This window comes from Chrysochloris asiatica, unplaced genomic scaffold (assembly GCF_000296735.1).
Source record: "Chrysochloris asiatica unplaced genomic scaffold, ChrAsi1.0 scaffold00014, whole genome shotgun sequence".
In the NCBI taxonomy this organism is placed as follows: Eukaryota; Metazoa; Chordata; class Mammalia; order Afrosoricida; family Chrysochloridae; genus Chrysochloris; species Chrysochloris asiatica.
The window spans coordinates 33,004,497-33,032,341 of NW_006408532.1; the positions used below are offsets into that span (position 1 = coordinate 33,004,497).

The window sequence follows — 27,845 nt, forward strand, 5'->3', positions numbered from 1 at the left end:
TTAACAGCAACTGTCTTTATGGAAGCAGACTGTCACATTTTTCTCCCATGGAACAGTTGGTAGGTTCAAACCGCTAACCTTTCTAGCAGTCAAGAATTTACCCACTTTGCCACCAGACTTCCTCAAAAGTCAGATAGGGTGGTCGAAGTCACTCAAGATGTGACTCAGAAGAGCAGTGATTTCTGGGGCTTACGTCTGTATCTGAAGCATCCCCTCCATAGTTCTCCTGCACACACTGTGACCTCCGAAAGCCCCTCTGCTGCTTGTACTCCACTTCAGAGTCATACTCGTTGGAATCTCTGAGCGTAGATAAGCCACTGTCGAAGCAGCTCTCGGGCAGGCTGTCCACTTCACAATTCAGCCTCTGCATAGGGTCACAGAGGGCCAGAGAGTCACAGTCCTCATCCACGAAGGAGGAGCGGGACGACCTGGAAACAAGGGAGACCACTTAACCTGATGGGTCACAGGATGAGAAGACACACCAGCGGTGGCATCTAGACCTGCATTCTCACAACGCACTCCACGATGCATCACCAAGCGAAATAAAATGTTCAAAGCATTGTCAGTCACTATATGCAACAATCAATTAAAATAAAGACACTCTTATCAAACATGTAATAAACCACCTTATTTTTAATTATGCTTTTGATTTCCTGATACAGAAAGAATGAAGACATCGAAGCAATCTCAAGTTGCATTAATATGGACATATCATCAGGAGGAGCCAGTCCTTGGAGAAAGACATCATACTTAGGTAAGTGGAGGGTCAGAGAAAAAGAGGAATATCCCCCCAACCAAATGATATACATAGTGGCAGTAGCAAGCCTAACAATGATTGTGAGGGGGGTGCAGTACTCGGCAGTGTTTCATTCTGTTGTGCAAAGGCTTGCTATCAGTCAGAACCAACTCAATGGCACTTACAACAACAACAACATGTGAGGAATGGGGGGAGTGGTGACTCCAGACGGTAAGCACTGGACTGAGAACCACAAGGTCCATGGTTCACGCCTGCCAGATGTTCCGCAGGAGAAAGATGAGGCTTTCTGTTCCCACAAAGATTTAAAGCCTCCGAAGCCCTCTACGGGTCACTATGAGTCAGAAATCACACAACAGCATTTAGCACTTATCAACAACAACAACATGTGAGGAATGGTTTCAAAAGTTTCTCTCTTTCAGAAGAGCTTGAAGAGCTGACACATGAAGAAAAAAGAAAGAATACATTCTCTCAAGTTACACAGGCAAAATAAAGGTTAACTGGCAAAGTTTTCTGGGAGTCAACTTCCTAATGAGCATGCTGAAAAATGGCAGGCACCCAGAAATGCATGGTGCTGGAATAGTCTGATGTGTTACATGAGTGCATGGAAACATAGTCTGTAAAGATTCTTAGAAGGAAATGTTGTCTAGGGAGGTGCCAGACACAGGCAAAGCTAGAACTTCGGACTTCTGTAAATCTTTGCATTTATGAAATGCCTAGATCATACAAATGAGGGAAAAACTAACAACAAACAGGAAAAAAACTGAAAGATTTCCCTCATGATTCACCTTTGTTCTTCCAATCCATTTTCAGTAGACTCCATATTGAAATTCCAACAGTTGTAACTTACTGAGCACCTCCTATGTGTTGAGCCATCCTAGGCACTCTGTATCTATGATCTCATAGGAAAGAGGAACTGGGCAATGTGCACAGTCTCCAGATAGGAGAAGCAATAAGAAATGGATGTGGTTAGACCTAGAAGGATGATCTCAATGTAAATAAGCATACATCATGAAAATCTAAGCAGTCAAAAATGCTTTTGTATCATTGTTGTTGTTGTTTATATTGTTGTTGTACAGTACCATCGAGTTGGTACCAACTCACAGCGACCTTATGCACAACAGAACAAAACACTGCCTGATCCTAGGCCAACTTCACTACTGTTGCCACACTTGAGTCCATTGATGCTGCCACTTGGCCAATCCATCTCGCTGGGGGTCTTCCTCTTTTCTCTGACCCTCCACCTTACCAAACATGATATCCTTCTCCTGTGACTGGTCCCTCCTGACAACATGTCCTAAGCAAGAGAGACAGTTTGGCCATCCTGGCGTCCAAGGAGCACTCTGGCTGCACTTCTTCCAACACAGATCTGTTGGTTCTTTTGGCAGCCCATGGCACTTTCAATATTCTCCTCCAACACCATAACTCAAAAACATCATTCTTCTATGATCTTCCTTATTCACTGTCCAGCTTACGCATGCACATGAGGTTACTGAAAATACCATTGTTTGGGTCAGGTGCACCTTAGTCTTCAAGCTGACATCTTTGCTCTTCAACGCTTCAAAAAGGTCTTGTGCAGCAGATTTGTCATTAGCAAATGTTTAGAACTACTTGCACAAGTGATGTAACCACATATGCCTTTTCCAAATATTTTGCTCAACTATAAAGTCATGACCCTAGGGTGGAAGTTCCATATTATAACTCAGTCTATTAGCTGAGTGTGTTTAAATGTTTTTGCTAGTTTCAACATGAATGATACTCCACTTCTGAATCTGATTTTAGGTCAATCTACAATAAACATAAGAAGACCATTCTCACTACAATATAATCTAAATTACTTAAGCACTGGGCTGTTGATTGCAAGGTAGGCAAGCCAAATACACCAGCTACTTCGAGGAATAAAGATGAAGCTGTTTGCTCCCATAAAGGTTTACAGTCTCACAAACCCTACAGTGCATTTCTACTCTGTTCTATAGGAGTCCCAGTGTGGTGGTATAGGATAAGCACAGGACTGCTAACTATAAGACCGTGGTTCAAGTCCTTGGAACTATGACAGTACTTAACAACAACAACAATGTAATCTAAACTACTTCAACTCCATGTTCTCAGTATTGATTAGAATGTTGTTGTTGTTGTTGTTTTAATCGACATTTTATATATATATATATATATATATATATATATACATATTTTATAAGAAATGAAATTCCTAATTGAGGAACCAATCTTTTCAAAAGTAAACTACTCTTGCATGCCCTGAGATCATTTTCACAGCAATTAAATATGTAAAAGTTATATTTTCTTAGCATTCTAAGAAGAAACACACAAGCAAATATAAATGTATGAGTTAACTTCATATATAATTACAAAAGATAATTTTTTAAAAATCTTTTGCCTGTATTTAGTTTTTAGATTATTATTAAAATGAAAACCAAAGGTTTAAGTTGGTATCTAAATAATGACTGTTCCCAAAAGGATCATCAGCCAGGCTACAGACGTGGACACATTCCCAAATTGACTTTTTTTAACTAGCAATTCTACACATATGTGTGTAGGTTCACACAGCTAGGTACATGTGATCCTTGCATTTTTATGACTGGGTCTTAAATAACAATAGTGTCAACATTTTACTTTATTTGATGAAAAACAGAGCCAAATGCTTATTTTCTGATAAGTTTCAAGCATTGAAAAACAGTAGCTCATAAACATCTATAGTTGTTATTGTTAAGTGCTGTCGAGTTGATTTTAAGTCAGAGCAACTCTGTATAAGGTTTCCGAGGTGCGGCTGATGGATGTGAACCTCCGACCTTGCAGTTCAAACCAACTTTGTGGTCCAGTGCATTATCCTGCAGTGTCACACCAGGACTCCAAACATCTACTGTTGTTGTTAAGTGCCATCAGGTCAGTTCCAACCCATAGCAACCCTATATAGGGTTCCCAAAGAGCAGCTGGTGAGCTTGAAGCGCCAACCTTGTGGTTCAAACCGACACTGCAGTCTAATGTGTTAACCCACAACGCCACATCAGGACTCCAAACATCTACTAGTGATGTTTATATTTATTTTCAGTTTTCTTTCCCTCTAACATAGCTTGCATAGTAATATGCTAAACTGTTAAACACTTACAGATCTCACTGCTGCTGCTGCTGTTATGTGCCGTGGAGTTCATAGCGACCCTGCACAGGGTTTCCGAGGCTGTAAATCTTTACGGGAGCAGAACGTCTCATCTTTCTCCCGAGGAACCACTGGTAGTTTCGAACTGCTGACCTTGAGGTTGGCAGCCCAACTCGTAACCACTACGCTACCAGAGCTCCACACTAGATAGTGTTAATCCTGTGGTATCACAGTAATTACTTAACCAGGCTGTACTACATGCATACTTCTTTTAAAATTCAACACCTGTGATATCACACAGTCCTTAGGTGATACAACCAGTTAAGTGCTCGGTTACTACCTGAAAGGCTGGCAGTTCAAATTCACCCAGAGGCACTTCAGAAGTAAGGCCTGTCAATTTACTTCTACAAGATCATAACCACTGAAAACTCTATAAAGTACAGTTCTACTCTAACATACATGGAGGCACCACGAGCTCACATTGATTTAATGACAACTGGTTTGGTTTTGAGGGGTTTTTTTTTCCTTTTTCGAGGGGAAGGAGTTTCTATTTGGAAGGGGTTGGAGATTGCACTTGTTTCCCTGAAACATCTTACTGAGCCTGTTTCTAAGAAATGATTAGAGATGAGGTAAACCCACTGGAAACCCACTGTTCTCAGAGTTGACACCGACTTATAACAACCGTACAGGACAAAGTTGAACTGTTCCTTAGGGTGACTCTTACAGGAGCAGGCAACCTCATCTTTCTCCCTGGGAGTGGCTAGTGGCTTTGGACTGCCCGTCCTGCATGTTTACCCACTATGCGACCAGGGATCCTGGTAAGCCAGCATAATGTAACCAAGTTATGCAACATCTTAAAGAAATAACTTCGCCCCCTCTGAAACATTTTTTACTTTTGATGTTGAGATCTCATGGTTTGGAATTTTAAAGAGAACAGAGAACAGAATGAAATGGCTGCTCAAACTAGAGAGTATTATTTCACCTCATCTCTAAATTCACTTTCCTTTCATATAGGATCTAGACTTCAAACAAAAAGTATTAGCGTACCTGTCATATTGCAGAGGTTGAGCAGAATGGCCATTAAATTTGGGACTGCTTCTAGAAATTGTATTCCCTGGAGAGGTATTATTTATGCGCTGTAATATATATACATATATAAAAAAAAAAAAAAACCTTGTTATTTCATGTACATTTTTTCCAAATATTGTTTTAACTTCTTCAAATGTAACTTAGGCTTTGGTATCCCACATGAGCAAATGTGAGCATGAAAATCAAGGAAAAAACTGCAATGAGTTAACTGAACAGAAGTATTCTCTCTTCATTTTATCTTAAGTGCAAGCTCTACAGCACATTACATAACGAAACACTCTCATTCCCCAGAACTGCCGGACCCTAGGTTTACAGTTGTCGCTTCTCCCACCCTAATCCAGTGGAGTGAATGGCACTTTCACATTCAGAGCTATGGCACTGGAGTCCATACTTATATCTGATGCCCTAGAAGGTGGGAGAGAAGCTTTAAAGCAAATCTAATGTGAGGAAGTTCCTCAAACTTCCAAATAGGAGTTTAGTTCATTTCTGTAAGAGGGTTTGAAACCCAAGCTCCACTCTGATAATCTAAGATAAAGAGCATTTGATGTGCCAAAACACTTTGCCCTCATGGCATCTGGGACAATAATTTATTTTTGCCTCCATGGGACTTCCCATTTTTTCTTATATTATTGCTCTCTGTGTCCATCTTAATTCCTTTCAACATAATCTCTTCCAGGGCAAAGGTCACATCTTTCTCTAGTATCCTAGAACGTCTACCAGAAGAGTTGGTTAATGTCCAGGCATTTCTTCTACAGAAGGCTAGCAAATTATTTTAATTTGGGGGAAAAAATGTTCCTCCATTTATTATATGGAAATACTTTCTTCTTATTTTAAGGATTAGTATGAAGTTCCCTTCTAAGAAAATACATGATTTCCATCCCTTGTAAAAATACTGATCCACTAGAAAGAATAAAATCTACTGTAAAAGGATATTGCATACCAAAGATCTATTGATCTTGCTATAACTGTTTTCTAAGGCATTTCTCAGGCCATCATTACTGTCATGCAGTTTCCGGTTAGCTGTTCTACAGAATAAATAAAAAAAGTAATCAAATCAGTACATACATACATAAATAAATACGGGTGAATGAGTGTATAATAAAGGTTCAAATCCCAGCTCAGGAACTTACTCTACATGTGACTTACACAAAATCTTATAAAGCAACAAACAACCAGTTATATAAAGTTGATTTGGGCTCATGGTGAGCCCACGTGTGTCAGAGTAAAACTGCACTCTGTAAGAGCTCAGCAGCTAATTTTTTAGAAGCAGGTTGCAGGCTTTTCTTCCGAGGTATCTCTGGCTGAATTTGATCCTCCAATCTTTCAGTTAGCTGCATCAATAACTATTTGAACCTCTGAAAATCAGCTCCCTTCTAGATAGAATAGTAACAGAACCCTTGTCTTGAAAAGCGGCATCTCTTTCCCTCCCTAATGTCTTCTTATCCTCTGTCTCTCAGCGTGATCATCACCTTCCTGACCTTCCTGGATAGGACATGAATCTTTCTTTTGTGTCATTTCTTTCATTTGGCATTGTACATTCATTTCTATACTTGCTGATCAGTTCAGTTTTCTACCCCTAGACTAGCCCCGTAAGGATTTTTTCTTCTCCTAGTTGTCCTTTGGTCCTCAGTTCCTGGCATACCTGAACCATAAAAGGTGGTGAGTGTCAATCTGTTAAGTGAACAAACAAAGGAATTAATATGGCTCCTGTGGCAAACGCACTTGGTAATTGCCAGATGGGAGACTTAGGAAGCATTAAAAATGGAGAAAAAAAATCTGTCAAACTGAATGTAATTCATCTGGGGGAGAAAATACTGTATGGGTACAGATGCGAAGAAGGGGTGAAAGTACACAAGTTGTGGAGAAGGCCCTCAATGGATGGAATTACTACAACTTAGTTGTGATGTTATGGAGTGTATTTGTTCCATAGGATGAGCACTGGATTGCTAACCACATTGTCAGTGGTTCAAATCCACTCTGTTGGAGAAAGATGAGGCTTTCTGCTCCTGCAAAGATTTACAAGCCTCGGAAACACTACGCAGGGTCTCTGTGAGTCAGAACTTATCAACAATAGAACTTATCAACAATAGCAAGTTTGAAGTTGACACCAAAACAGTGGCCAGTCAGTCAATTCTGATTGACTTGTGACCCTGCATTTGTCTGAGAAGAGCTGTGGTCTGTACTGTTTTCAATGGCTGATTTTTTCAGAAGTAGATCAGCAGGCTTTTCTTCTGAGATGTCTCCAGATAGACTTAAACCTCCAACCTTTTGGTTAGCAGCCAAGTACATGAACTGTTCATACTACCCAGGGACTCCAAAGGTGACCCTATAGGTATAATAGATTTCGACTGTGGAAAACTAACAAAAACATATGCAGAATTGACTTGAAGGCAGTGAGTTTGGCTTGGTCTGGGTTTTAAGCACAATGAATTAAGAACGAATGGGTTTCGTATGCACAGCGCTGCAACATGCACTTGAGAGGGTAGGCCTGAGAAGTTCACTGAGCAGAGCTGTGGAAAATCCTGACGAATTCTGAATGTCTGCGATTTTCCACAGGCATACAATGAAAACGCACAGGCCATATGACAGATGTACACTATCTTCCCTGGATTGGAATAGTCTATTTAGGACCGAGAAGCACCAAGACTTTGCGTGCATGTGCTGGCTGTACCACAGACAGAAGAGACATCTACTGACCTGAGATCCGGTCTTTAGAAAATAGCAACTTGTGCTATACATAGTACATACTTCGCGGTGTGTTTTTTTTTTAAGAAGTAAAATTTAAATATAATGCATATTTTTAAATGTCAACTTACTGGAGGATTTCAATTTGCCTCTCAAGATTACTTCTATCTTCGGTGTACTCTCGGATTATTTCCATATCCCTGTGGAATAATAGTTGATGCTTGAATGAAAATTAGGCGTCCAGTCTTGTCTCAGCTATACCTACTTTCCCAGGCCATTTTCCACCTTTATCAAAAAGCGGTCTTTGAGAGTGCTTTTTTTTATTTTACCTCTGCTCCAGTTCTGCTGCTCCAGGTATCAGTAGCCTCACCAAGGTACTCTGCAGCCATCTGGCAAAACACTCCTGTTGCCAGGACCCTGCACAGAGTCACCCTGTGCCTCCTTGGGCAAGGTTCTGCCCCACCTCTCACACCTGTAACAGGATGCTCTTCCTCTTCAACCACACCTCAGGACCCCCAGCATTTCCAGCCCCGGCCCCATGATCCTTCTCTTAAGTCCTTGACCCCCAAGCGATCACATGAACTAGTCCCTTCAATCCAAAATCCTTCTTTGCCAACTTTAAGCTTTATATGTATAATCCTAACCCTATTCTGTGGCACTACAGAATAAACACTGGACTGATAATTTCAGTGAGTCGGTAGTTCAAACCCACCAGTCACTCCTTGGATATACTATACAGGATCCCTGTAAATGGGAACCAACTTAACAGCACTCAACAACAACAATAACAACAACCTGGTCAACCTTTTCCTTCCCTGTGATTCCCTCACCTTGCCTGACCTTGTGCCCACTCCTCCTTCCATTCCCCTTCTCATTCCCAAACTGCAGAGGAATCCAAGAATCAGACTCAGTAAACACTCACACTTGCCAATCCCACTGCTTATTACTTAAGTCCTGGCTTCTTCCTCAAAATGTCTACAGAGTGGTTTCCATGGTAACCACAATGTACCTGATTGTTACCTGTCTCTCCTCTATACGAATAAAGTATTATTCTCAAAGAGCAGACTAGATCTTTTATTTTTCACATACACTCCATAACTCATCTAAATCAGGGAACTGGAAATAAATAAACTGCATTTAATACTTACCACTGTTTTCCATTATAAGATCTTAATTCTGGTTAAAGCTTACAAAAACAAACAATAAACAAGGTATTTTGCCAAGTGTGTACATACATAGGCACACAGACACAGGTAATGCAGATAAATGTGCTCACACACATTCCCACCCATAAGGGTTAGCTTTAAAGTATTACTAGTAGTGTCCCAGTTCACAGAAGACATGTTTAAACATGTCTCTGTGATCAAGGGATGGCCACAGACAAGTTCTCTCAGTGATACACTTGTCTAAGTCTTGTTAGGGGGTCTATCATCAAAACAAGAGCTTCCAAGGGGATAGAGGTCAACTCAGAAGGTTACAGCAACTGTTTCTGGGGATTCCAAAGGGGTAATTTTGATTTTCCTAAAGGACACAAGACAATCAACTGGGCTTATTATGAAAAAGATTCTACAAAACTGAAAACTGCACTGGTGAGAAAGAGGCCAGAAAGTTTTGTCAAGGAATTTTTATCCTATCATGACAATCCATCTGTTAATTTTTAAAAGGTAGCAAGGGTTATCCTATGAGAATTTTAGGGGGAAACTTATCCCATATATCCTACTGCTCTAATCTTGCCCATTCACACTTCTTTTTGTTCCCTGACTCAAAAAGCATTTTAAAGGAACACAATTTGCATCTCTCAAGGAGGCCAAAACTTCTGCTTTGATGTGGTTTAAATGGAAAAACTCAGAATTCTTCCAGGAAGGGTCAGAGAGATGGCAATGCCACCTTCAGCAGTGTATAGACATAGATGGAGAATATGTCAAGAAACAATAGCTTCACATTTTGATATCTTTGTTGTATAAAGGTGTCTACAATTTTGTAGCAATACTTTTAAACTAACCCTTATTTATTTATTTCATTGATTCATATACTTGAATATACTATGAAATCTGGTAAAAGTAAAATATTTAGGAAATAAAAAACATATTAACAAAGTTAGTAAATCACCCGTTATTCTCATTTGCATACATGATTGCCTGTCAATCATTCCACTCCAACTACAAAATCAAATGCAAACCTTCATACCTTTCAGAATTCAGACTCTGATCAGCATAATCACTTTTCAAAGCATCTAATTCACTCTGAAGAAAGGCTATGCTTGTCTGTGCTTCCAAAAGTTCTTTCTTAACTTTCTGATTTTCCTAGAGAAAAGGAATAGTGTTGTCATTAGACTCAGAATGTCTTCCACGTGGAGAAATGAAGTAAAATGTACTTACCTCCCACCCCCAATAGACCTTTAAATCTTGGTGTCCCAGCAACAAATGATCAGTTCAATTTAATTTGAGATGATCATAAATTATCACAGCGTCAAAAACCTAAATCCTCAAAGTTGTTCACTTTTTTTAACACTTGACATTTGTACCAAACTACAATAGCCAAGAGTTTATCATGATGTTTTCTATTTAATATGTAATTAGCAAAGTAACTGAGACCAAACATTTGAACACCTGTTTAACTCAATGAAAGCTATAAAATTATTGATAAATGTCCTGTGGAATTCCTGCTACGTATAACCAAGTGGAATGACTACATGTTACAATGAGTCCTTTCATCAAACATTGTTAAGTTTTACACTAAGAAAACTCCTACTGTGGTGAGAATATTTTTTATATTTTTCTTAAAAGCCTATCACTGAAAACTTCAAATGATTGACTGGGCACAGGAGTTTGCCTTTATTCCCTTCTGAGAACCATTAACAGGAAGAAATGAAAAAAATAACAATTGATAGAATGGAAGCAGAGACCATCAGCAATAAAGGGAGTACAATATGGAATATTTTTAGAAAATAGAAACTGAATGAAACTGTGATAACAAAGGGAAGAGAGTGGAAAAAAGAGAAATTCAGAAAAGGTTGTTGAACAAATAAAGAGGCAATTGGACACAGAATTCCAGACTGTGGGAATAAGAATGGGCTAAAAATACAGGCTAAAAGTATTCTGTATATTAAGGCTTGCTCCCAAGCCTTCCATCTCTCTTAATTCAACAAAGAATTGCAGTTAGCTAAGGTTAACTGCAAATGCAATAAGAAAGGGCTCTTCTTTATATGAACTGGATGAGAACATTGTGGAAAGTTAAAGCTTCTCTGTGAATAAGCATGCCCCTCTCATTCTTGTGTTCCTGGGTGGCATACATTGCTAAGGGCTCAACCATTACGCATAGGTTAGCAGTTTGAATATACCCAGTGGCATCTCAGAAGAAAAACCTACCAACCTACTTCAAAAGATTCCAGCCATTGAAAACCCTATGGAGTGTAGTTCTACTCTGATATACTAGGTCACCTAGAGTCAGAATTGGCTCAATAGCAAATATTTTTAGTCTTTAAAAAAAAAAACAGCTCATTCTGATCACTGGAGCCCACAATCTGACAGACAACTTCAGATATGGAACTTGTTGGATAAAACCCTCAAACAGGGGGAGCTTAGGCATGAATAGATCTACATACCTCTCTGATACCAATTACCTAAAATATTCAAGCTAATCTTCAATTTAAGAATGTGACGAGACCATCAAGAATTGTCAAGTATGTTCAATAAAGGTCAAAATAAATAAATCCCAGAGGAGTGTCAGAAAAGCTTATGTAATTAAAAAAACTTTCAGTAAATTTATGAGGGGAACATACACATATTCAGATATGTATGACCAAGAAAATTTACTTCGCACATATATCCTTTCAAGTAAAGATATCCTTTTTGAATTAGAACCCCAAAAAGGAGAAAAATGTAATATGTAAAATGGTGCAGTTAAACCAAGAATTCCATGAAAACAAAATCCTGCAAGTTAGCACACTATAAAATAAGTCTTCTCAAGAAGAAAAATGAAATTAATTCCACACACTGGGAAGAATATGAAAGAAACGGTATCAGTGACATTATGAAGACAACAAATTTCTGTCACAAAATCCAAGAAAAAACAAGTACAAGAGAATCATGATCCAAATAAAAAGTCAACAACTGGCCAGCCTCTCTTCCGGGTGACTAAAGCAAAGGAAATGTAATCCTAGCTCTCCTCTTAGCTCTGCAGTGAAAACAGAGTCATAATAAGATAAATGTTCTTTACTGGCTTTCAACTTTTAGAGTCTACCTAAAGGCAAAATCCACATGGATTTTGGGTTATGGACCAAAACAGAACAGTATCTGAATTGACTGCTTTGGATTAATCATCAGAACACATCAATCACTAGAGAAGAGCATTATATTTATTGAAATAAGAGACCAATGAGGGTGGGAGAGACCTCCAATAAGATGGATTGGTACAGTAGCCTTAATGATAAACTTGAATATGCCAGTCAGTGATGGTGAAGATAATGTAGAACCAGGCAACACTTAGTTCCACTGTACTTAAAGTCATGGAAGACTCATTAACAATCTTCAATATGTAGGTGACACAACAGTGCTTGCCAGAAGCACAGAGGACTTGAAATATTTACTGATGAAGACCCAAGAGAGCAATATGGATTGTGTCTCAATATAAAGAAAGCAAAAATACTCACAACTGGGCCAATCATGATAATCATCATGAAAAATGGAGAAAAGATTGAAATTGTCAAATACTTCATTTTACTTGGATCCACAATCAACACTCATGGAAGCAATAGTTAAGAAATTAAAATATGTACTGTATTAGGCAAATCTGCTTCAAAAGACATCTTTAAAATGTTAAAGAGCAAACATGTCACTTTGAAGACTAAGCTATGCTTGACTCAAGCCATAGTATTTTAAATTAACTTATATACATGTGAAAGTTGGGCATTGAATAAGGAAGACTGTATAAGAATTGATGCATTTGAATTTTGGGGTTGAAGAATGCCCACAAGAACAAACAAATCTGTCTTGGAAAGTACAGTCAAAATGTCTCTTAGAAGCCAACATGGCGAGACATCCTCTCTTGTACTTTGGACATGTTGTCCATACGGACCAGTCCCTGGAAAACATCATGTTAATGAAGTGAAAAGGTCAGTGGAAAAAAGAAAGACCCCATTGAGATGGACGGATAGTAGCAGCAGCAGCAATGGACTCAACCATTACAACTGTGATAATGCTGCAGGACTGGGCAGTGTTTGCATCAGAGTCAAGAGACATATTTGATTCAATGTCAGCATATCTACATGCTCACCTATAGGCAAAATGAAAATCACTAGTAATGATAACAGCATAGCTATGGATGCTATCCATTTTGGCAATAAAAAAAAGTGAACGCGTTGTTGGCAGAAGAAGGGAAAGGAAGAGAAGGAAATTTGGAGAAAGGCAGGGCAATTATATTCTCATCAACAGACGAGAGTTGATGTTGTGTGAATGCAGGTTAACTATGCTGTGTAAAGTTTAAAGGCAGTTAGCAGGGAAAGTAAAACTAGTTACATAAAAAAAGAAGTTGGGAGACAGAGATAGCAATGTAAATGCTTATCCATCAGAAGAGGACATCAATTCATAATATCTGTTATAGATTGAATTGTATCACCCCCAAAAAAGTTATATTGGAAATCTACCTCCTGTACCTGTGAGTATGAGTTTCTTTGGAAATAGGTTCTTTGAAGCTTTTTCAAGTTAACGCAAGGTCATACTGAGGTAGGGAGGATCCTAATCCCATCTCAGTGGTGTCTTATAAAATAAGAAAATAAACACAAAAACAACAGGGAAAGGATCACATGAAGAAGCTTCTACAAACAGCAAAGCAGCTACTGGAAGCTAGGAGAGAGTCATGAACTAGTTCCTCTCCCAGAACCCTCAGAAGTCATCAACATGGCCAACACCCGGAACTCAGACTTCAGCCTCCAAAACTGTCAGACAAACAATGCCTCTACTTTACAGTGGAAGTGTTGTTTTCCACTTTATTACTTTGATTAAAAAATAAATGAAAGCATTCATAGTATGTGTGGCTTTCATTGAAAGGAAAAGCTTGTATAAATGACACCTAGCTTAAAGGCATTTTAAAGACTTTGGTATTAATTTCTTTCTAAACATCTATTCCTGGAACCCTGAAATAAAAGCATAACTACATTTAGAATACTGAGCAAATAATCCGAGAAGCTGGGTTACATGAAGAAAATGTGGCATCAAGATTGGAGGAAGACTCATTAATAATCTGCAATATGCAGATAGATGATACAACCTTGCTTGCTGAAAGCGAAGAGGACTTAAAACATTTACTGCTGAAGATCAAAGAGCACAGCCTTATGTATAGATTACATCTCAATGTAGCGAAAACAAAAATCCTCACCACTGGACCAATAAACAATATTCTTATCAATGGAGAAAAGACTGAAGTTGTCAAGGACTTCACTCTTCTTGGATCAACTATCAACACTCGCGGAAGCAGCAGTCAAGAAATAAAACGATGTATTCCATTAGGCAAATCTGCTGCACAAAACCTTTTTAAAGTGTTGAAGAGCAAAGATGTCAGCTTGAAGACTAAGGTGCGCCTGACCCAAGCCATGGTATTTTCAATAACCTCATATGCATGCGAAAGCTGGACAGTGAATAAAGAAGACCATAGAAGAATTGATGCTTTTGAGTTATGGTGTTGGAGGAGAATATTGAAAGTGCCATGGGCTGCCAAAAGAACCAATAGATCCGTTTTGGAAGAAGTGCAGGCAGAGTGTCCCTTAGAGGCCAAGATAGCCAAACTTCGTCTCTCATACTTCGGACATATTGTCAAGAGGGACCAGTTTCTGGAGAAGGATATCATGTTTGTTAAGGTGGAGGGTCAGAGAAAAAGAGGAAGACCCCCAACGAGACGGACTGGCCATTGATGGACTCAAGCGTGGCAACAGTAGTGAGGTTGGCCCAGGATCAGGCAGTGTTTCATTCTGCTGTGCATAAGGTCGCTATGAGTCAGAACCAACTGGATAGCACCTAACAACAACAAAATGCTTAGAAAACAGCAACTTATAGGAAATGTATTTCTGTAAATGGAACGGTGATTCTTACCATTGATAAATCAAAAATTTGTTTTTTTAATGCAGTCACGTCTTCTTTCTGACTTATGTGTTTTGATTGTTCTTCTAGCTGCAAAAGCAAATAAAAGTTATATGTTTATGAGTTCACTTTGAATTGATGTGGTTAAGCTTAGGAATGTCCTAAGTATGAGAATTCTTTAAGTCTTGAATTTTCAGCCTTACATAACTTTGTAAATCATAATACTATATAAAATCCAGAAAGAGCTGAAAGTGTGTTTTCACTAATTTAAACATTTGCAAAAGAGATTTTATTTTAAAATCAGTTTTCTTTGAAACCATTCAAAAGTCTTTTGGAAGACATTCAACTACAAAGCAAGACAACCCTCACTTTTTCGGTTATGTTGTAGATTAGTCAAGGCATTTATGTTCCCCTAGAACTTAATCTGTATCTAGTCTTTATGACCCTGTATTATAGTTATTTATAAACGTCTTCTTTCTCCTACAAGAGTTTAAGCTCTCTAAGAGCAGAGCTAATATCAGATTCATCTATGTGTCTTCCATCATAACGTCATAAAATGCTTATTAAATGATGGAAATAAATAAAATATAGGAGTGACATGAAGTTAGAGATAGACATATATGAAATTATATAAACAAACACATGAGCTTTGCCCTCTGGCTGACTCATTAGTATTATCAAACTAAACTAATTCAGAAGCATCTATAACATGAACGAAAAAAAATTCTTTCCTAAAAATAGCTTGCATTCTCAAGGAATTGTGGGGATTTGTAGGTGTCCTTTTGTTGAATATCAATGTATTAATCAAAATGTATCCCATTATAGGGTGAAGAATTACTTTACCCAAAGGATTTCATCTTTGTCCTTGGCTCCAAGGAGGTAACTTCTAAACCTTTGGAATTCCCAAAGGTAGAGTGTTTTTGGTATTCATGAAGGCACCCTGGTGGTAGAGGGCTGCCAACCACCAGACCACAAAGGCAGCATTTCAAATCCCCCAGCCTCCAAGGAAGAGAGACGAAACTACCTGCTCCCATAAAGATTTACAGTCACAGAAACTCTAGGTAGCAGTTCTATTGTGCCCAATACAGTCACTAGGAGTTGGAATCAACTCAACAGCAATGGGTGTGGTTTTTGGTTTTGCTATTCATGAACACACCTGATCACTTATGTTGACAAGGTGACTCACGGTGTGAGCTTCAGAACACCCACCAAATGATATCAGCCTGACCTCTGGAGAGAGAAGGGACTAGGGAGTAAGTTCAACTAGATGGGCAACAGTTCAGTCACTATAAACTCTGACACCAAAGTTCAGGTGAATTTGCTGTTATATGTATATAGAAAATCCTTGTCTCCTGTATTTCTTTTTTCCCCCCAATTTGGACCCCAGTTTTATGATTTTTTTTTTGTTTGATTTAATTTTTATTGAAGCAAATATATATGTATGTAGCAAAATATTTGCCAATTCCACAATTTTTGCATGTACAACCCAATGACACTGATGATGTTCATCAAGCTGTGCACCCATGTCCGCTATTCCTTTCCAGTTATTCCATCATCATTAATAGAAACTTGGGTCCCTAAGCAATGGTATCTCTTTGCTATGTTGGTCCTGATTTGTGTCCTTTTTGCTATTATACATCTGTAATCGTAAGTATAATGCTTTTCTGAATTCTGAACCACAGAATTAGTACAGCGACTTCTGAGCTTGTGACTGGTGTTCTGAGGAGTTGCTGTTGCTTGATGTTGAGTGCCACTAAGTCAGCTCCAACTCACAGCATTCCTGTCTAAGGTGTCCGAGGAGTGCCTGGTGAGTTTGAACCACTGATCTTGTGGTTATGAGTCCAGTGCTTATCCTACAGTATCACATCAGTTTACATGCAGCAGGTCAAAGTACCGGAGTCCCTAGGACACTTGTCCTGGTCTCTGAAGTACTTGGCAATCTACAAAATTAGACCTTTTATGTGTAAAATCTTACCTAACTCCAGGTGATTAGGATCAGAAGAACTAACACTACAGTTAGTGCTGGAACAGAACTGAGCAGAAATGATCAAGTTTTCAATGCACATTTCATCAATTCTTTTAAGTTGGATTTTCTGCCTCTTGTCAGACAGTACCAACTAAAGTATTATATGAAGCTATGTACAGGAATTCCTCATTTTATTGGGCTTTGTTTTATTGTGCTTCACAGATTGAAGGTTTGTGGCAACCCTGTGTCAAGAAAGCCTACTGGTGCCATTTTTCCCATGGTGTGTAGTCACTTCATGTCTCTGTGTCACATTTTGGCAATTCTCACAATGTTTCAAACTTTTTCATAATGTTACTGCATAGTTAATAGACTACAATATAGTATAAACATAATTGTTATATATATTGGAAAACCACAACATTTGTGTGACTGACTTTATTGTGACATTCCCTTTATTGGGGTGATCTTGAACCAAACCTACAATATCTCTAAGATATTCTTATAATGGTGACCACAGTGAAGAGTCATTGATTCTAAGATACATTACAACTTCAGAGAGAATAAATTTTGGGAACAAATAAGTTTCTCAGAATCAATGATATAGGATGATGACAGTTATAGTAAAATGCATTACCCTTTCTAGCCTTCTTTATAGCCTTTAACATACTCTCACATAAATCACCTCTGATTTGTCTTCCCTAATATCCCTACCAGATAGTCAGGAGTCTGGTATAAATGAAAGAAAGTTCAAACTGTATGTAGTAAGACAAGACCATCACTCATCGGCAGTATGACTTTAAACAAGTTATGTAACCTCTCTGGAACTCAATGTCATCCTATGTGAAGGAAGGATATTTATACATGTCTCAGAGAAAACAAAAAATTATTTATTTCTAGCTATGAAAAATAAATTAATAAACATAAAATCAATAAAATATTGTAATTAGGTAGGACCGTTATTATGAATCTTATTTGACAGATAAGAAACTAAAGATATAAAGGATGGAGTTGATTGTCCCAGGTACCACAGGCAAAAACTGGCACAGTCTAGATAAGGACTTGTGGTAGCGTAGTGGTTACGAAGCGGGCTGCGAACCTTACAGTCAGCGGTTCGAAACTACCAGCCGCTCCGCAGGAGAAAGATGAGGCTTTCTACTCCCGTAAAGATTTACACCTTCAGAAACCCTGTACAGGGTCGCTATGGGTCAGAACCGACTCGACGGCACTTAACAACAACAACAAAGATAAGGACTTGAACCCTGGTATGGCACTAAAAGAGTCCATTAATAACTCAGTCACCTTGAAACACTGAAGCTATTCAAGTGCCTACCTTTTTGAGTTTTTTTATCGTCACCTGCAGATCTCCTACTTCTGTTTCATACTGACGTCGGAGGTCACTAAGTGCTTCTTCAGCTTTGCGCTTTTCCTAAAAAGAAAAAAAAGATTTTGTGGCACATTTACAGGATTGATCTCAAGAGGTTTCATTTAGTGATTAGGAATTAATTAATCAGTTAATTATCACTAAGCAATGAAAAGATATGGCATAGCTAAGGAATTCAGTTCGTTGACATGGGGGTGGGATGAGTTTTGCCCCTCGTTATGAAAGATGGTTCCAAACCCACCAGCTGCTCATGAAAGAAAGATATCTGCCTCCATAAAGTTTGATAGTGGTGGTGCTGCTGCTGGTGGTTATGTGCTACGGAGTCAATTCCGACTCATAGCGACCCTGTATAGGGTTTCTGAGGCTGTAAATCTTTACGGGAGCAGAAATCCTTTCTCCCACAGAGCAGCTAGTAGTTTTGAACTGCTGACTTTGAGGTTAGCAGCTCTACTCGTAACCACTACACTACCAGAGCATATTCTGCCACATCTTAAGGCTAACTTATTAGTTTGTTTAGCTTTCTGTCTGACTGTACATGACCAGGACCAGTAGCCCTTGCGTCTACAGTAAAGCATGGTGACCGCATGTGTATTCATATGATTTTCAGTGGCTGATTTCAGCCTTGAAAACCTGTTTTAAGGGTCACTATAAAACTGATGCCAACTGGTTTGTTTTGGGGTTTAATCTGCATCGGTGAAGAATGCCTAAATGAATCTACCAAAGCAAAAACTCTATGCTAAGCAAAACTACCAAAGAAACCAAAAGAGCAGTTACCATTGAGTAGATTCTTACTGGTGGAAACCCCATTTGCTGTAGAGCAGAACTGCACTCCATAGAGTTCTGTTTGCTGCTCTTAATAAAGTTTATTTTATTTGTTGTTGTAGAACATACACTAATCCATCAATCTCTACATGTATTAGTCAATGATAGTTTCATTCTCCTTTCCCGTGTTATTCCTCCCCTGTTAACATAAACTCACTACCCCTACATTTCATATCTAATGTTTTGAATTGCTGTCCTCAGTTTGATATCATAGAGACAGATCTCAAAAGAGCACAGTGCTCAACACAGAAACTCTTTACTGGTTAAACTTCACTATTCTACAGTTTAAATAAGACATCAGGAGAAGAGGTTTGTCACACTTTTTTTTGTTTAAGACTTTAAGTTTATCTCAGGGTAATAGTTTGTGAGGTTTTCAAGTCTGTGCTCTTTCAGATGCAGACCATCAACCTTTCTTCCAAGGGGGTTGAACCTTTAGTCTTTCAGTTAGTAGCAAAGGATTTAACTGTTTGCCCCACCTAAGTACATAGACAAACTATCTACTTAAGTCCCACTTAAAACAAGGGAAGCAGAGCAGTATCAAAAGAATACAACAAAATCCATAACCAGGAAAGTTCTAGTATACCTCAAAATCCATTGAAGTGTTTCATTAAGTGATTGTTGTTGTTGTTAACTGACGTCGAGTCGGTTCCGACCCATAGCGACCCTGTACAGGATTTCCGAGGGTATAAATCTTTACGGGAGTAAAAAGCTTCATCTTTCTCCCACGGAGTGGCTGGTAGTTTCGTACCCCTGACCTTAAGGTTCGCAGCCCAATTCGTAACCACTACGCTACCAGAGCTCCTTTAATCATTAAGTGATTAAAGAGAATTTTTAGAACTCCTGGTGTGATGCTGTAGGATAAGCACTAGACTACTGACTACAAGGTCAGCGGTTCAAACTCACCAGCTGTTCCTTGGAAACTCTATACAGGGTTGCTATGTATTGTAACCGACTTGACGGCACTTAACAAAGACAAGAGATTTATTTGCTGTGAGCCAGTGCTCAGGTTTTAGTGTGTAATCTGGCTTCTCATGTTTTCAGCAGTTTTCTCTTTGGTCATTTTGCAGATGATTCGGTTTCCCAAGTCTTTGCAGGAAGCTATTATGTTATCAGCTCAGCACTGCAAGGTGGATTCAGCCTTCCACCTAGAGCTTACACTTAATCTGAATTCAAATCACATCCCCTGCAGACTTCCATGCACCATGCTTCCTATGGAGTCCTGGTGTGGCCCTGTAGGATAAGCACTTGATCGCAAGGTTGGTTTGAATAGCAGGGTCGGCAATTCAAACTCACCAGCCATTCCTCAGAAACCCTAGATAGGGTCACTATGAGTCAGAACTGACTTGATGGCACTTAACAGCATCTTAATAACTTATGCTTCCCTCATAGGTTGGTACTTCTCAAAAGTGTCACATCAAGTTCTCCTGAAACTGAGAATGGCTACTTGACAGCCCAGGAGGTCAAAGGTTGCCCTTCAGTAGCCTGCAGAAGCTCCTATGAGTCTAAACATCTTGAAGTTTCTTTCTTATTTTATCAAGTTAGGTGATTTTATAGCCTATGCTAAGCACTAAAGAGAGGTGTATTCTCAGGTATGTCAATGCCCTGGGAGCCACTTGAAAGGTGAGGAGCATTTTTGAGAGGCACAACTGAGCAGTTTTTCTATTACCCATCCGTTTCCAGTGAGAGCTCATTCAGCAAGTTAAAACTAATACATTCTTATTTGAGAGCCTTCATGGGTCAAGGCAGACTGTGTGATCTTGCTCTGCTGAGCGCAGAAAAAGAAACTGAAAAAACAAAAAGATTTTTTGCCCATCATAGACCAATTCCCACCAGTGAAAGCAAGGAAGGTGCAGTTGTAATTTTCAGGTAATGTCATAGTGCAGTAAGTAAAAGATTAGCAGGCTTGAATTATATTTTTGAGCTGATATATTACAGCAAAGTTATTCAAAAGATGGGCTGAATGAGGTGCAATTTCACTGCTTGCCACAGACGCTGTTTTCTGTAGATAGCCTCTGGCACTAAAATAAAATTTTATGTTAATCAACAGTGGAGTTCATTGTATAAATATTCACTGATAGTCTATGATACACCAAGACTGGTTCCAGGATTTAGGGACGGAGCAGGGAGTAATAAGGACAAAATGATGCTCTTGTGCAGTCTAGTAGGGGAAAGAGAAAAGAAAAGTGATTGCATAAAGGGATGCTAAAAAGAAGTTTACAACAGGGAGAGATGACAGTAAACCAGATAGACAAGAGGTTAGTAGGCCTCTGTGAAGAGATGACAAGATCCCATACCTTTCTGCACCCCCTTACTAGTCAACAGGCAAGTTCCTTGGCCTATTGATGCCTCCATTGTCTTACTGGATAACTGTGAGAGCCAAAGGAAATAATCCATACAAATTAAATACTTTACATAAATTAAATAACTAGTGTAAATTAAGTAATTGGGGGTGGGGGAATGAAACACTGCTGTTGTTAGATGCTGTTGAGTCGATTCTGACTCACAGCGACCTCATATGCACAGAGCAGAAGTGCTCCATGGGGCATCGAAGTCTGTGATCTTTGGGGAGCAGATTCCCAAGTCTTTCTTCTGAGAAGCTCCTGGATCCATTTGAACTGCCAACCTTTCAGCTAATTAACCATTTGTATTACACAGGGACTTCTGAAAATTAAATAACCAATTAAAACAATTAGCGGAAGAGCAATATTTCCAGTAATGCTAACTTTTTTCCTTTTTTGTAAACAGAGTACCTTGACTTCATTTCAGTTTTCCAGTTGAAACAACAGTATTGCCCACCTTACAGGTGAATGAAGATACTAGGCCTCAAGATGAGGTACCAATTTAGATATCCTTCCTCAAATCGAAATGACCGTGAATACAGCTCAGCAAGTCTCTTTGCTGGTTCCTAGCCATAATCCCAGACCAATTCTCTACTTGTTGTTGTTGTTAAGTGCCGTCGAGTCGGTTCCGACCCATAGCGACCCTGTACAGGGTTTCCGAGGGTGTAAATCCTTACGGGAGTAGAAAGCCTCATCTTTCTCCCGCGGAGCGGCTGGTAGTTTCGAACTGCTGACCTTAAGGTTCGCAGCCCGATTCGTAACCACTACGCTACCAGACTTCTAGAAAATAGATGCTATTTGGTGAATTACTTGATATAGCCTTTCTAGTTGAAGTCTTTGTAATTCTTCCATTCACTTTAGCTTCTCTATGCTGGAAAACAAGTTTGAGAGTCTCTTCTGACATCCATTTTGGTGTTTTCTTTCTTCTTTTTAATGACCTTTGCTTTCTTCTTCTCTGATGTCCTTGATGTCATCCCACAACTCTTCTGGTCTTTAATAAAATAGATTTAATGCATCAAATCTGTTTTTGAGATGACCTCAAAATTCAGGTGGGATAGAGTCAAGTTCATATTGAACAATGAACAAGTTCAAGCTCTCTTGAACTTGTTTTAATTTTTTTCAACTTCAGCCTGAACTTACATATGAGCAATTGATGGTCTGTACCACAGTCTGCACACCTGGCCTTGTTTTGACTAAAGATATGAAGCTTTTCCACCATCTTTTCCCACAGATATAGCCAATTTGATTTCGGTATATTCCATCTGGTGAGATCCAGGTATATAATCACCCTTACATTGCTTAAAAACTATATTTGCAATGACAAGGTTATTGGTCTTGCAAAATGCTGTTGTACAAGCTCCAGCATCATTTCTATGACCAAGGCATTATTTTCCAACTACTGATCCAGCTTTTGCATTCCAACCACTGGCAATTATCAATGTATCTTGATTGCATGATAAAACTGAAGAAACTGGTAAAATGTCTCAATTTCATCATAACTGGCTTTAGTGTTTGATGTGTAAATTTGAATAATTGTGGTATTGCTGGTCTTCCTTGTAGGTGTGTGGATATTATCTTATCACAGACATCATTATATTTTAAAATAGATCTCGAATGCTCTTTTTGAATCACATACTTAGAATGTACAAAAAAAAAAAAAAAAAAATTTAGCCTGGGCAGTTACTTAACCTCTTGGTGGCTCCATTTTCTTACTGGATTATTGTTGAGGACTAAATTAAATAATCAAGTAAATAAAATAATTCCTATGACTTGAATAATGCATACAAATAAAACTCGTTTAGCAATACTTCAAAAAACTATATCAATGTACAAAAATAAAACACATTAGCAATGAACAGTCAGAAATTTAAAAAAATAGTATATCATTTATCAAAATATGAAAGTTAGGACTGTATCTGAGAAATGATATGTAAGACCTAGACACTGAATACTATAAAACACTGTTCACATATAGTACAAAAGCCTACCTAAGGAGCTACCTAAGGAGCTCTGGTAGCGTAGTGGTTACTAATCAGGCTGCGACTCTCATGGTCAGCAGTTCGAAACTACCAGCTGTTCCGCGGGAGAAAGATGAGTCTTTCTGCTCCCGTAAAGATTTACAGCCTCGGAAACCCTGTACAGGGTCACTATGAGTCAGAACCGACTCCACAGTACATAACAACAACAATACCTAATTCAGGAGTCCTGGTTTGGCACTGTGGGATAATGCACTGGCCTGCAAGGTTAGTTTGAACTGCAAAGCCAGGGGTTCAAACTCACCAGTCACTCCCTGGAAATCCTATTCAGGGTCACTGTCAGTCAAAACACTTAACAACAACAATATCTAATTAAGTGGGAAACTATATCATGTTTCTAATCCAGACTATTCAATACTTTTAAGATATCAATTCTCTTTAAACTGATCTATAAATGACATAAAAATGGAATAAAATCCAAATTAAAACCCCTGCAAATTTGTTTTGCAATTTTTTTTTAATTTTTTTTTTTTTTTTTTTTAGGAAATGAAAGCCTAATTCTAGGAAATTGAAAAATACCTAGACTATCCAAAACCTTTGGAAAAAAAGGAAAGTTGAAGAACTAACAGTATTTGATTCCAAAACTGATTTTAAAGCAACAGGTATCAAGACAGTGTGATATTAATAAGAAGACAGATAAACCAACCAATGAAATAGAATAACTCAGAAATTAACTTACATACATACAGTAAAGTGAATTTGGACAAAAGTAAAGAGGCAATTCAGTGGAGAACAGTCTTTTCAATAACTGCTGATGGGACATATAAAATCCTAAAACCTAAAATTTCTAAAAGAAAACACAAGAGAAGATCTTTGTGGCATTGCGTTAGGCAAAGATTTGTTCAAAAGCACTATCAATTTGGTAAACTGAACTTCATCGAAATAATGAATACTTGGGTCTTCAAAACACACTGTTTAGAGAGTAAACAGACAAGTTACAGCCTGAGTGAAACTGTTTATGGATCAAAGTCAATAATAAGAAAATCAACAACTTACTTTTTAAAATGGGCAAAAGGTTTCAAAAGAAACTTCACAAGTACACCTATGGATGCAGTAGCTCAAAAGAAGGAACAAATCCTTACAGCAAGAATCATTCCCACCTCCTCCACACACAGAGTAGACAGGGATGGGCAAATTGGACACTGGCTACCCAAAATGGGGGGGAGGGGGGGTGGGGCTACAAAGGCAAGAAGTGACTGGCTTATTAGCTTTCAAGAGGGAACCTAGAGCCAGAGGGCATGGAGGAAGGCAGAATCTCCACTGAGCAGTATCCAATCTATCTAGGTGGAGCTAATGAAATGAAATGCAGATGGGTCTCTTGTGATACAACAGTGAATAATTGTTATCAGGACTGATTGTGAGAGTTGGAAATGTAAAGGTAGACGTTTTATAGCAAGGAGGGGAGTGATTAACTTTCCAATCTAGGAGCAGAGATCCCTAGGACCATCAATGGAGAAGAGCGGAGAGCGGGACCATACCCAGAGAAGCAGTGATGCCTGAGATAGAAGCAGAGATGAGGACGTGGAGTGATGAAGCAGCTGGGGACTTTAGATCCAGAGAGAGAGCGACTGTGTGCTGAAGACTGGGTGGTGGGGGGAGTGTGGGTGACAAGCTTGCAGGGTATATACCCTTCGGTTGGTTGATGATGCATGGAGGGGATTGTAACCATGGCAATGAAACGATATATGATAGAATGAATGTAAAACTAATGTTCTCTCATGTAAACTATCATATAATTCACAATAAAACATTAAAAAAAAAACTTCACAAGATATAGAGATATAAGCACATGAAAAGATATTCAGCATCATTAGTCATTGTTGTTATTATTAAGTGCCCCTGGGTCAGTTCTGACTGACAGCAACCCAGTAGAGGAGCAGCTGGTGGATTTGAACCACTGTGCTTGTGGTTAGCAATCCAGTGTTTATCCTACAGCACCACACCAGGACTATAAATTAAAACCACCGTGAGATTCCTCTGCATTCCTATTAAAATGAATCTCTTGAACAATGCTGGGGAAAATATATAATGATATAACTACTTTACCTTGGTACAATAGTTTGGCAGTCTTTTAGCATAAGAACAACATTTAAACATAAACCAAGACATAGAACAGCTGTTCCCTGTTAGGATTTTGCCCGTGAAAATTAAAAGTGTCCAAACAAAGACTTGTACTTGATTACTCATACGCTTTATGTGTCATAGCCAAAAACTGGAAATAATTCAAATGTCCTTCAACAGAAGAACGAATAGGAACAAGTATAATGTTGTATATACACGCAATAGAACATTACTCGGCAATGAAAAAGAATGAACTATTGATACATGTCGCAATACTGTTGAGACTTTTAAACAATTATGCTGAGTTTAAAAAGCCAGGTGTGATAGTTAAGGTTTTGTATTAACTTGGCTGGGCAGGGTTCTCAGTGATTTACCAGTTAAGATGTAGTTATCACCTTCATGATGAGATTTAATAGGACGCAGCCACTCTCATGATGTAATGTGATGTGATAAGCATGATCTGATGTAATTATCCTCACTGCTATGATGTTAAGGAGGTCAGTGCAATCTACAGGATTAGGTTTTATTTTGAGTCAAGCTCTTTTGATATCTAAAAGGAGAGAGAAGTGGACAGAGAAAGAGGAACCCATTGCCACCAAGAAAAAAGCCAGGAGTGGAGTGAATTCCTACACTGTGAAGCTCTTAGACCCACAATTCAGAGGAAGATTGATATCAAGACGCACAGAGAACTCCAAGGAATGCTAGGCCTGCAGATGCTAAAAGGTGACAAGGACAAAAGAACACATTTTTTCTCTGTCAAAGCCATCCACATGCATTTCTGTTACAGCAGCATCCAAGAACTAAGACAGCAAGTTAAGGAAGAGTGTAAACTGTATGATCCCACTGATATAAAATTCTTAAGAATTCAAACGAATCTATAATGACAGAAAAGAGAACAAAGGAAGCCTGGCAGAAGGGGCAATTAAGGGAAGAGGGGAGGTAGGACAAAGGCATAAGGAAGCATTTACAGTTGAGGAAGATTATCTTGATTGTAGTGATGGTTTCACGGTATATACATACGTAAAAACTCATTGAATTATACACTTGAAATATGTGCAGCTTACTATATGCCACTTATACCTCAATAAAGCTGTTAAAATATTTTTAAAAACAGTAAGCATCAAACAATGCAATTTCACACCACATGCCCAACAGAAGCCAAGGCCAAGAGGTTAATGTGGCTGAAGGAATGGAGGTGGGCATTAGGGGGTATCCAGGAGAAGAGGAGACTTTCTCTGAGATTGGCAGAAGTTTGGAGAGTGTAAAGGAGAGGGCCCACCATCACCGAGGCTAAAGAAACATCTGGAGCAGAAGTAGCACAGCAGTGAATAGTTGTGCTGGCCAGGCAGCATTTTGTTCCCTTGTGCAAGGGATCAGCACACACCGGCGATCTACTCAACAGCAGCTGAGAACAAATAGGACGGGGGTGGAAAAAAGGTACATTCCATTATAAGAACAGCACAATGTGAAGATGGAATTTTATTCCACTGTCATCTAGGCTGAAAATTGGCAGCAGATGCATGGTAATGAGAAGGTGAAATGTAAAAGCCAGGTGACCTTCTCCATCTTCTTCTTCAGGTCTCAGGTCCTCAAAGAGGTCTAAAGCAGTCTCCACCGCAGTCACTGCCTAACACACAGGCTGTTTTGTTTCTACCACTGCACTCATGGCTACCTGGAATCATCCACTGGATTGGATTACATGTTTATTCTTACCTTACTGCCTCCCCCGCAAAAACAAAACAAAACAATCCAAAAAAAGCAATCCACCACCACTAAAAATGCTTTTGACTTGCTGCACCCACATCTCTATACCGTGCGCAGCACCCAGTACATAAAACAAGATCTATGAAATGTATTGAGTCAATGGGCCAATCCCAGAAACTCACATCTTTCCGTGTCTTGTGCTCTGCAGCTTGAATCCGCTGGTCCATCTCCTCTTCCATCTCACTCAACTGCATGGCTGCCTTGTCCTGGACTCTGAAATTCAACCAGATATGTGCCTTTGCATTATACTCTTAGGCTTCTAACACAAAGATAAGACCTATTTCACGGCCCACATTATACCAAACAATGAGGTGCCAGCAAGTCATTCATGACTCAGAGCAACCCCATGTGTCAGAGTAGAACAAGGGCTTTCGTGGCTGTGACCTTTCAGAAGTACACCCCAGACCTTTCTCCCAACACACCTTTTCAGTTAGCAGTTAACAGTTGAGCGCTTAGCTGTTTGCACCCCTGAGGGATTCCCTCCACACTAACAGATGAGGACAACACATTATTCATATTAACATTCCTGTTTCTTCTACAAAACAAAATTTGATTGGCAAAATTGACCATTTGGGTATAAGATTATAAAAAGTGAAATATAAAACAGATAATACGAAACTAGATTATAGCAAAGAAAGAAATTAAAGTGCTGGGCGGCTCTCCATAAATTCTGAAAATCCTATTTGCTGTCACAACTATGTCATAATCATGACATGAAAGACACTAAGAGATGGTTAAATATAATTTTGAACTTTTATTTTAT

The 27,845-nt window shown here is 38.9% G+C and overlaps 1 protein-coding gene across 1 annotated transcript in view; it reads right to left on the reverse strand.

Annotated features, from left to right (window-relative positions):
- RASEF (RAS and EF-hand domain containing) overlaps positions 1-27,845 on the reverse strand; it is a 101,875-nt gene that overhangs the window by 28,018 nt on the left and 46,012 nt on the right. Inside the window, exons 3-10 of the mRNA XM_006834950.1 lie at positions 27,205-27,295; positions 18,010-18,105; positions 14,726-14,803; positions 9,828-9,943; positions 7,772-7,840; positions 5,896-5,980; positions 4,914-5,002; positions 194-428 (exon numbers count right to left, since the gene is read on the reverse strand). Of these exons, the coding sequence (XP_006835013.1) occupies positions 194-428; positions 4,914-5,002; positions 5,896-5,980; positions 7,772-7,840; positions 9,828-9,943; positions 14,726-14,803; positions 18,010-18,105; positions 27,205-27,295 (859 nt within the window). The remainder of the gene's footprint in view (positions 1-193; positions 429-4,913; positions 5,003-5,895; positions 5,981-7,771; positions 7,841-9,827; positions 9,944-14,725; positions 14,804-18,009; positions 18,106-27,204; positions 27,296-27,845) is intronic.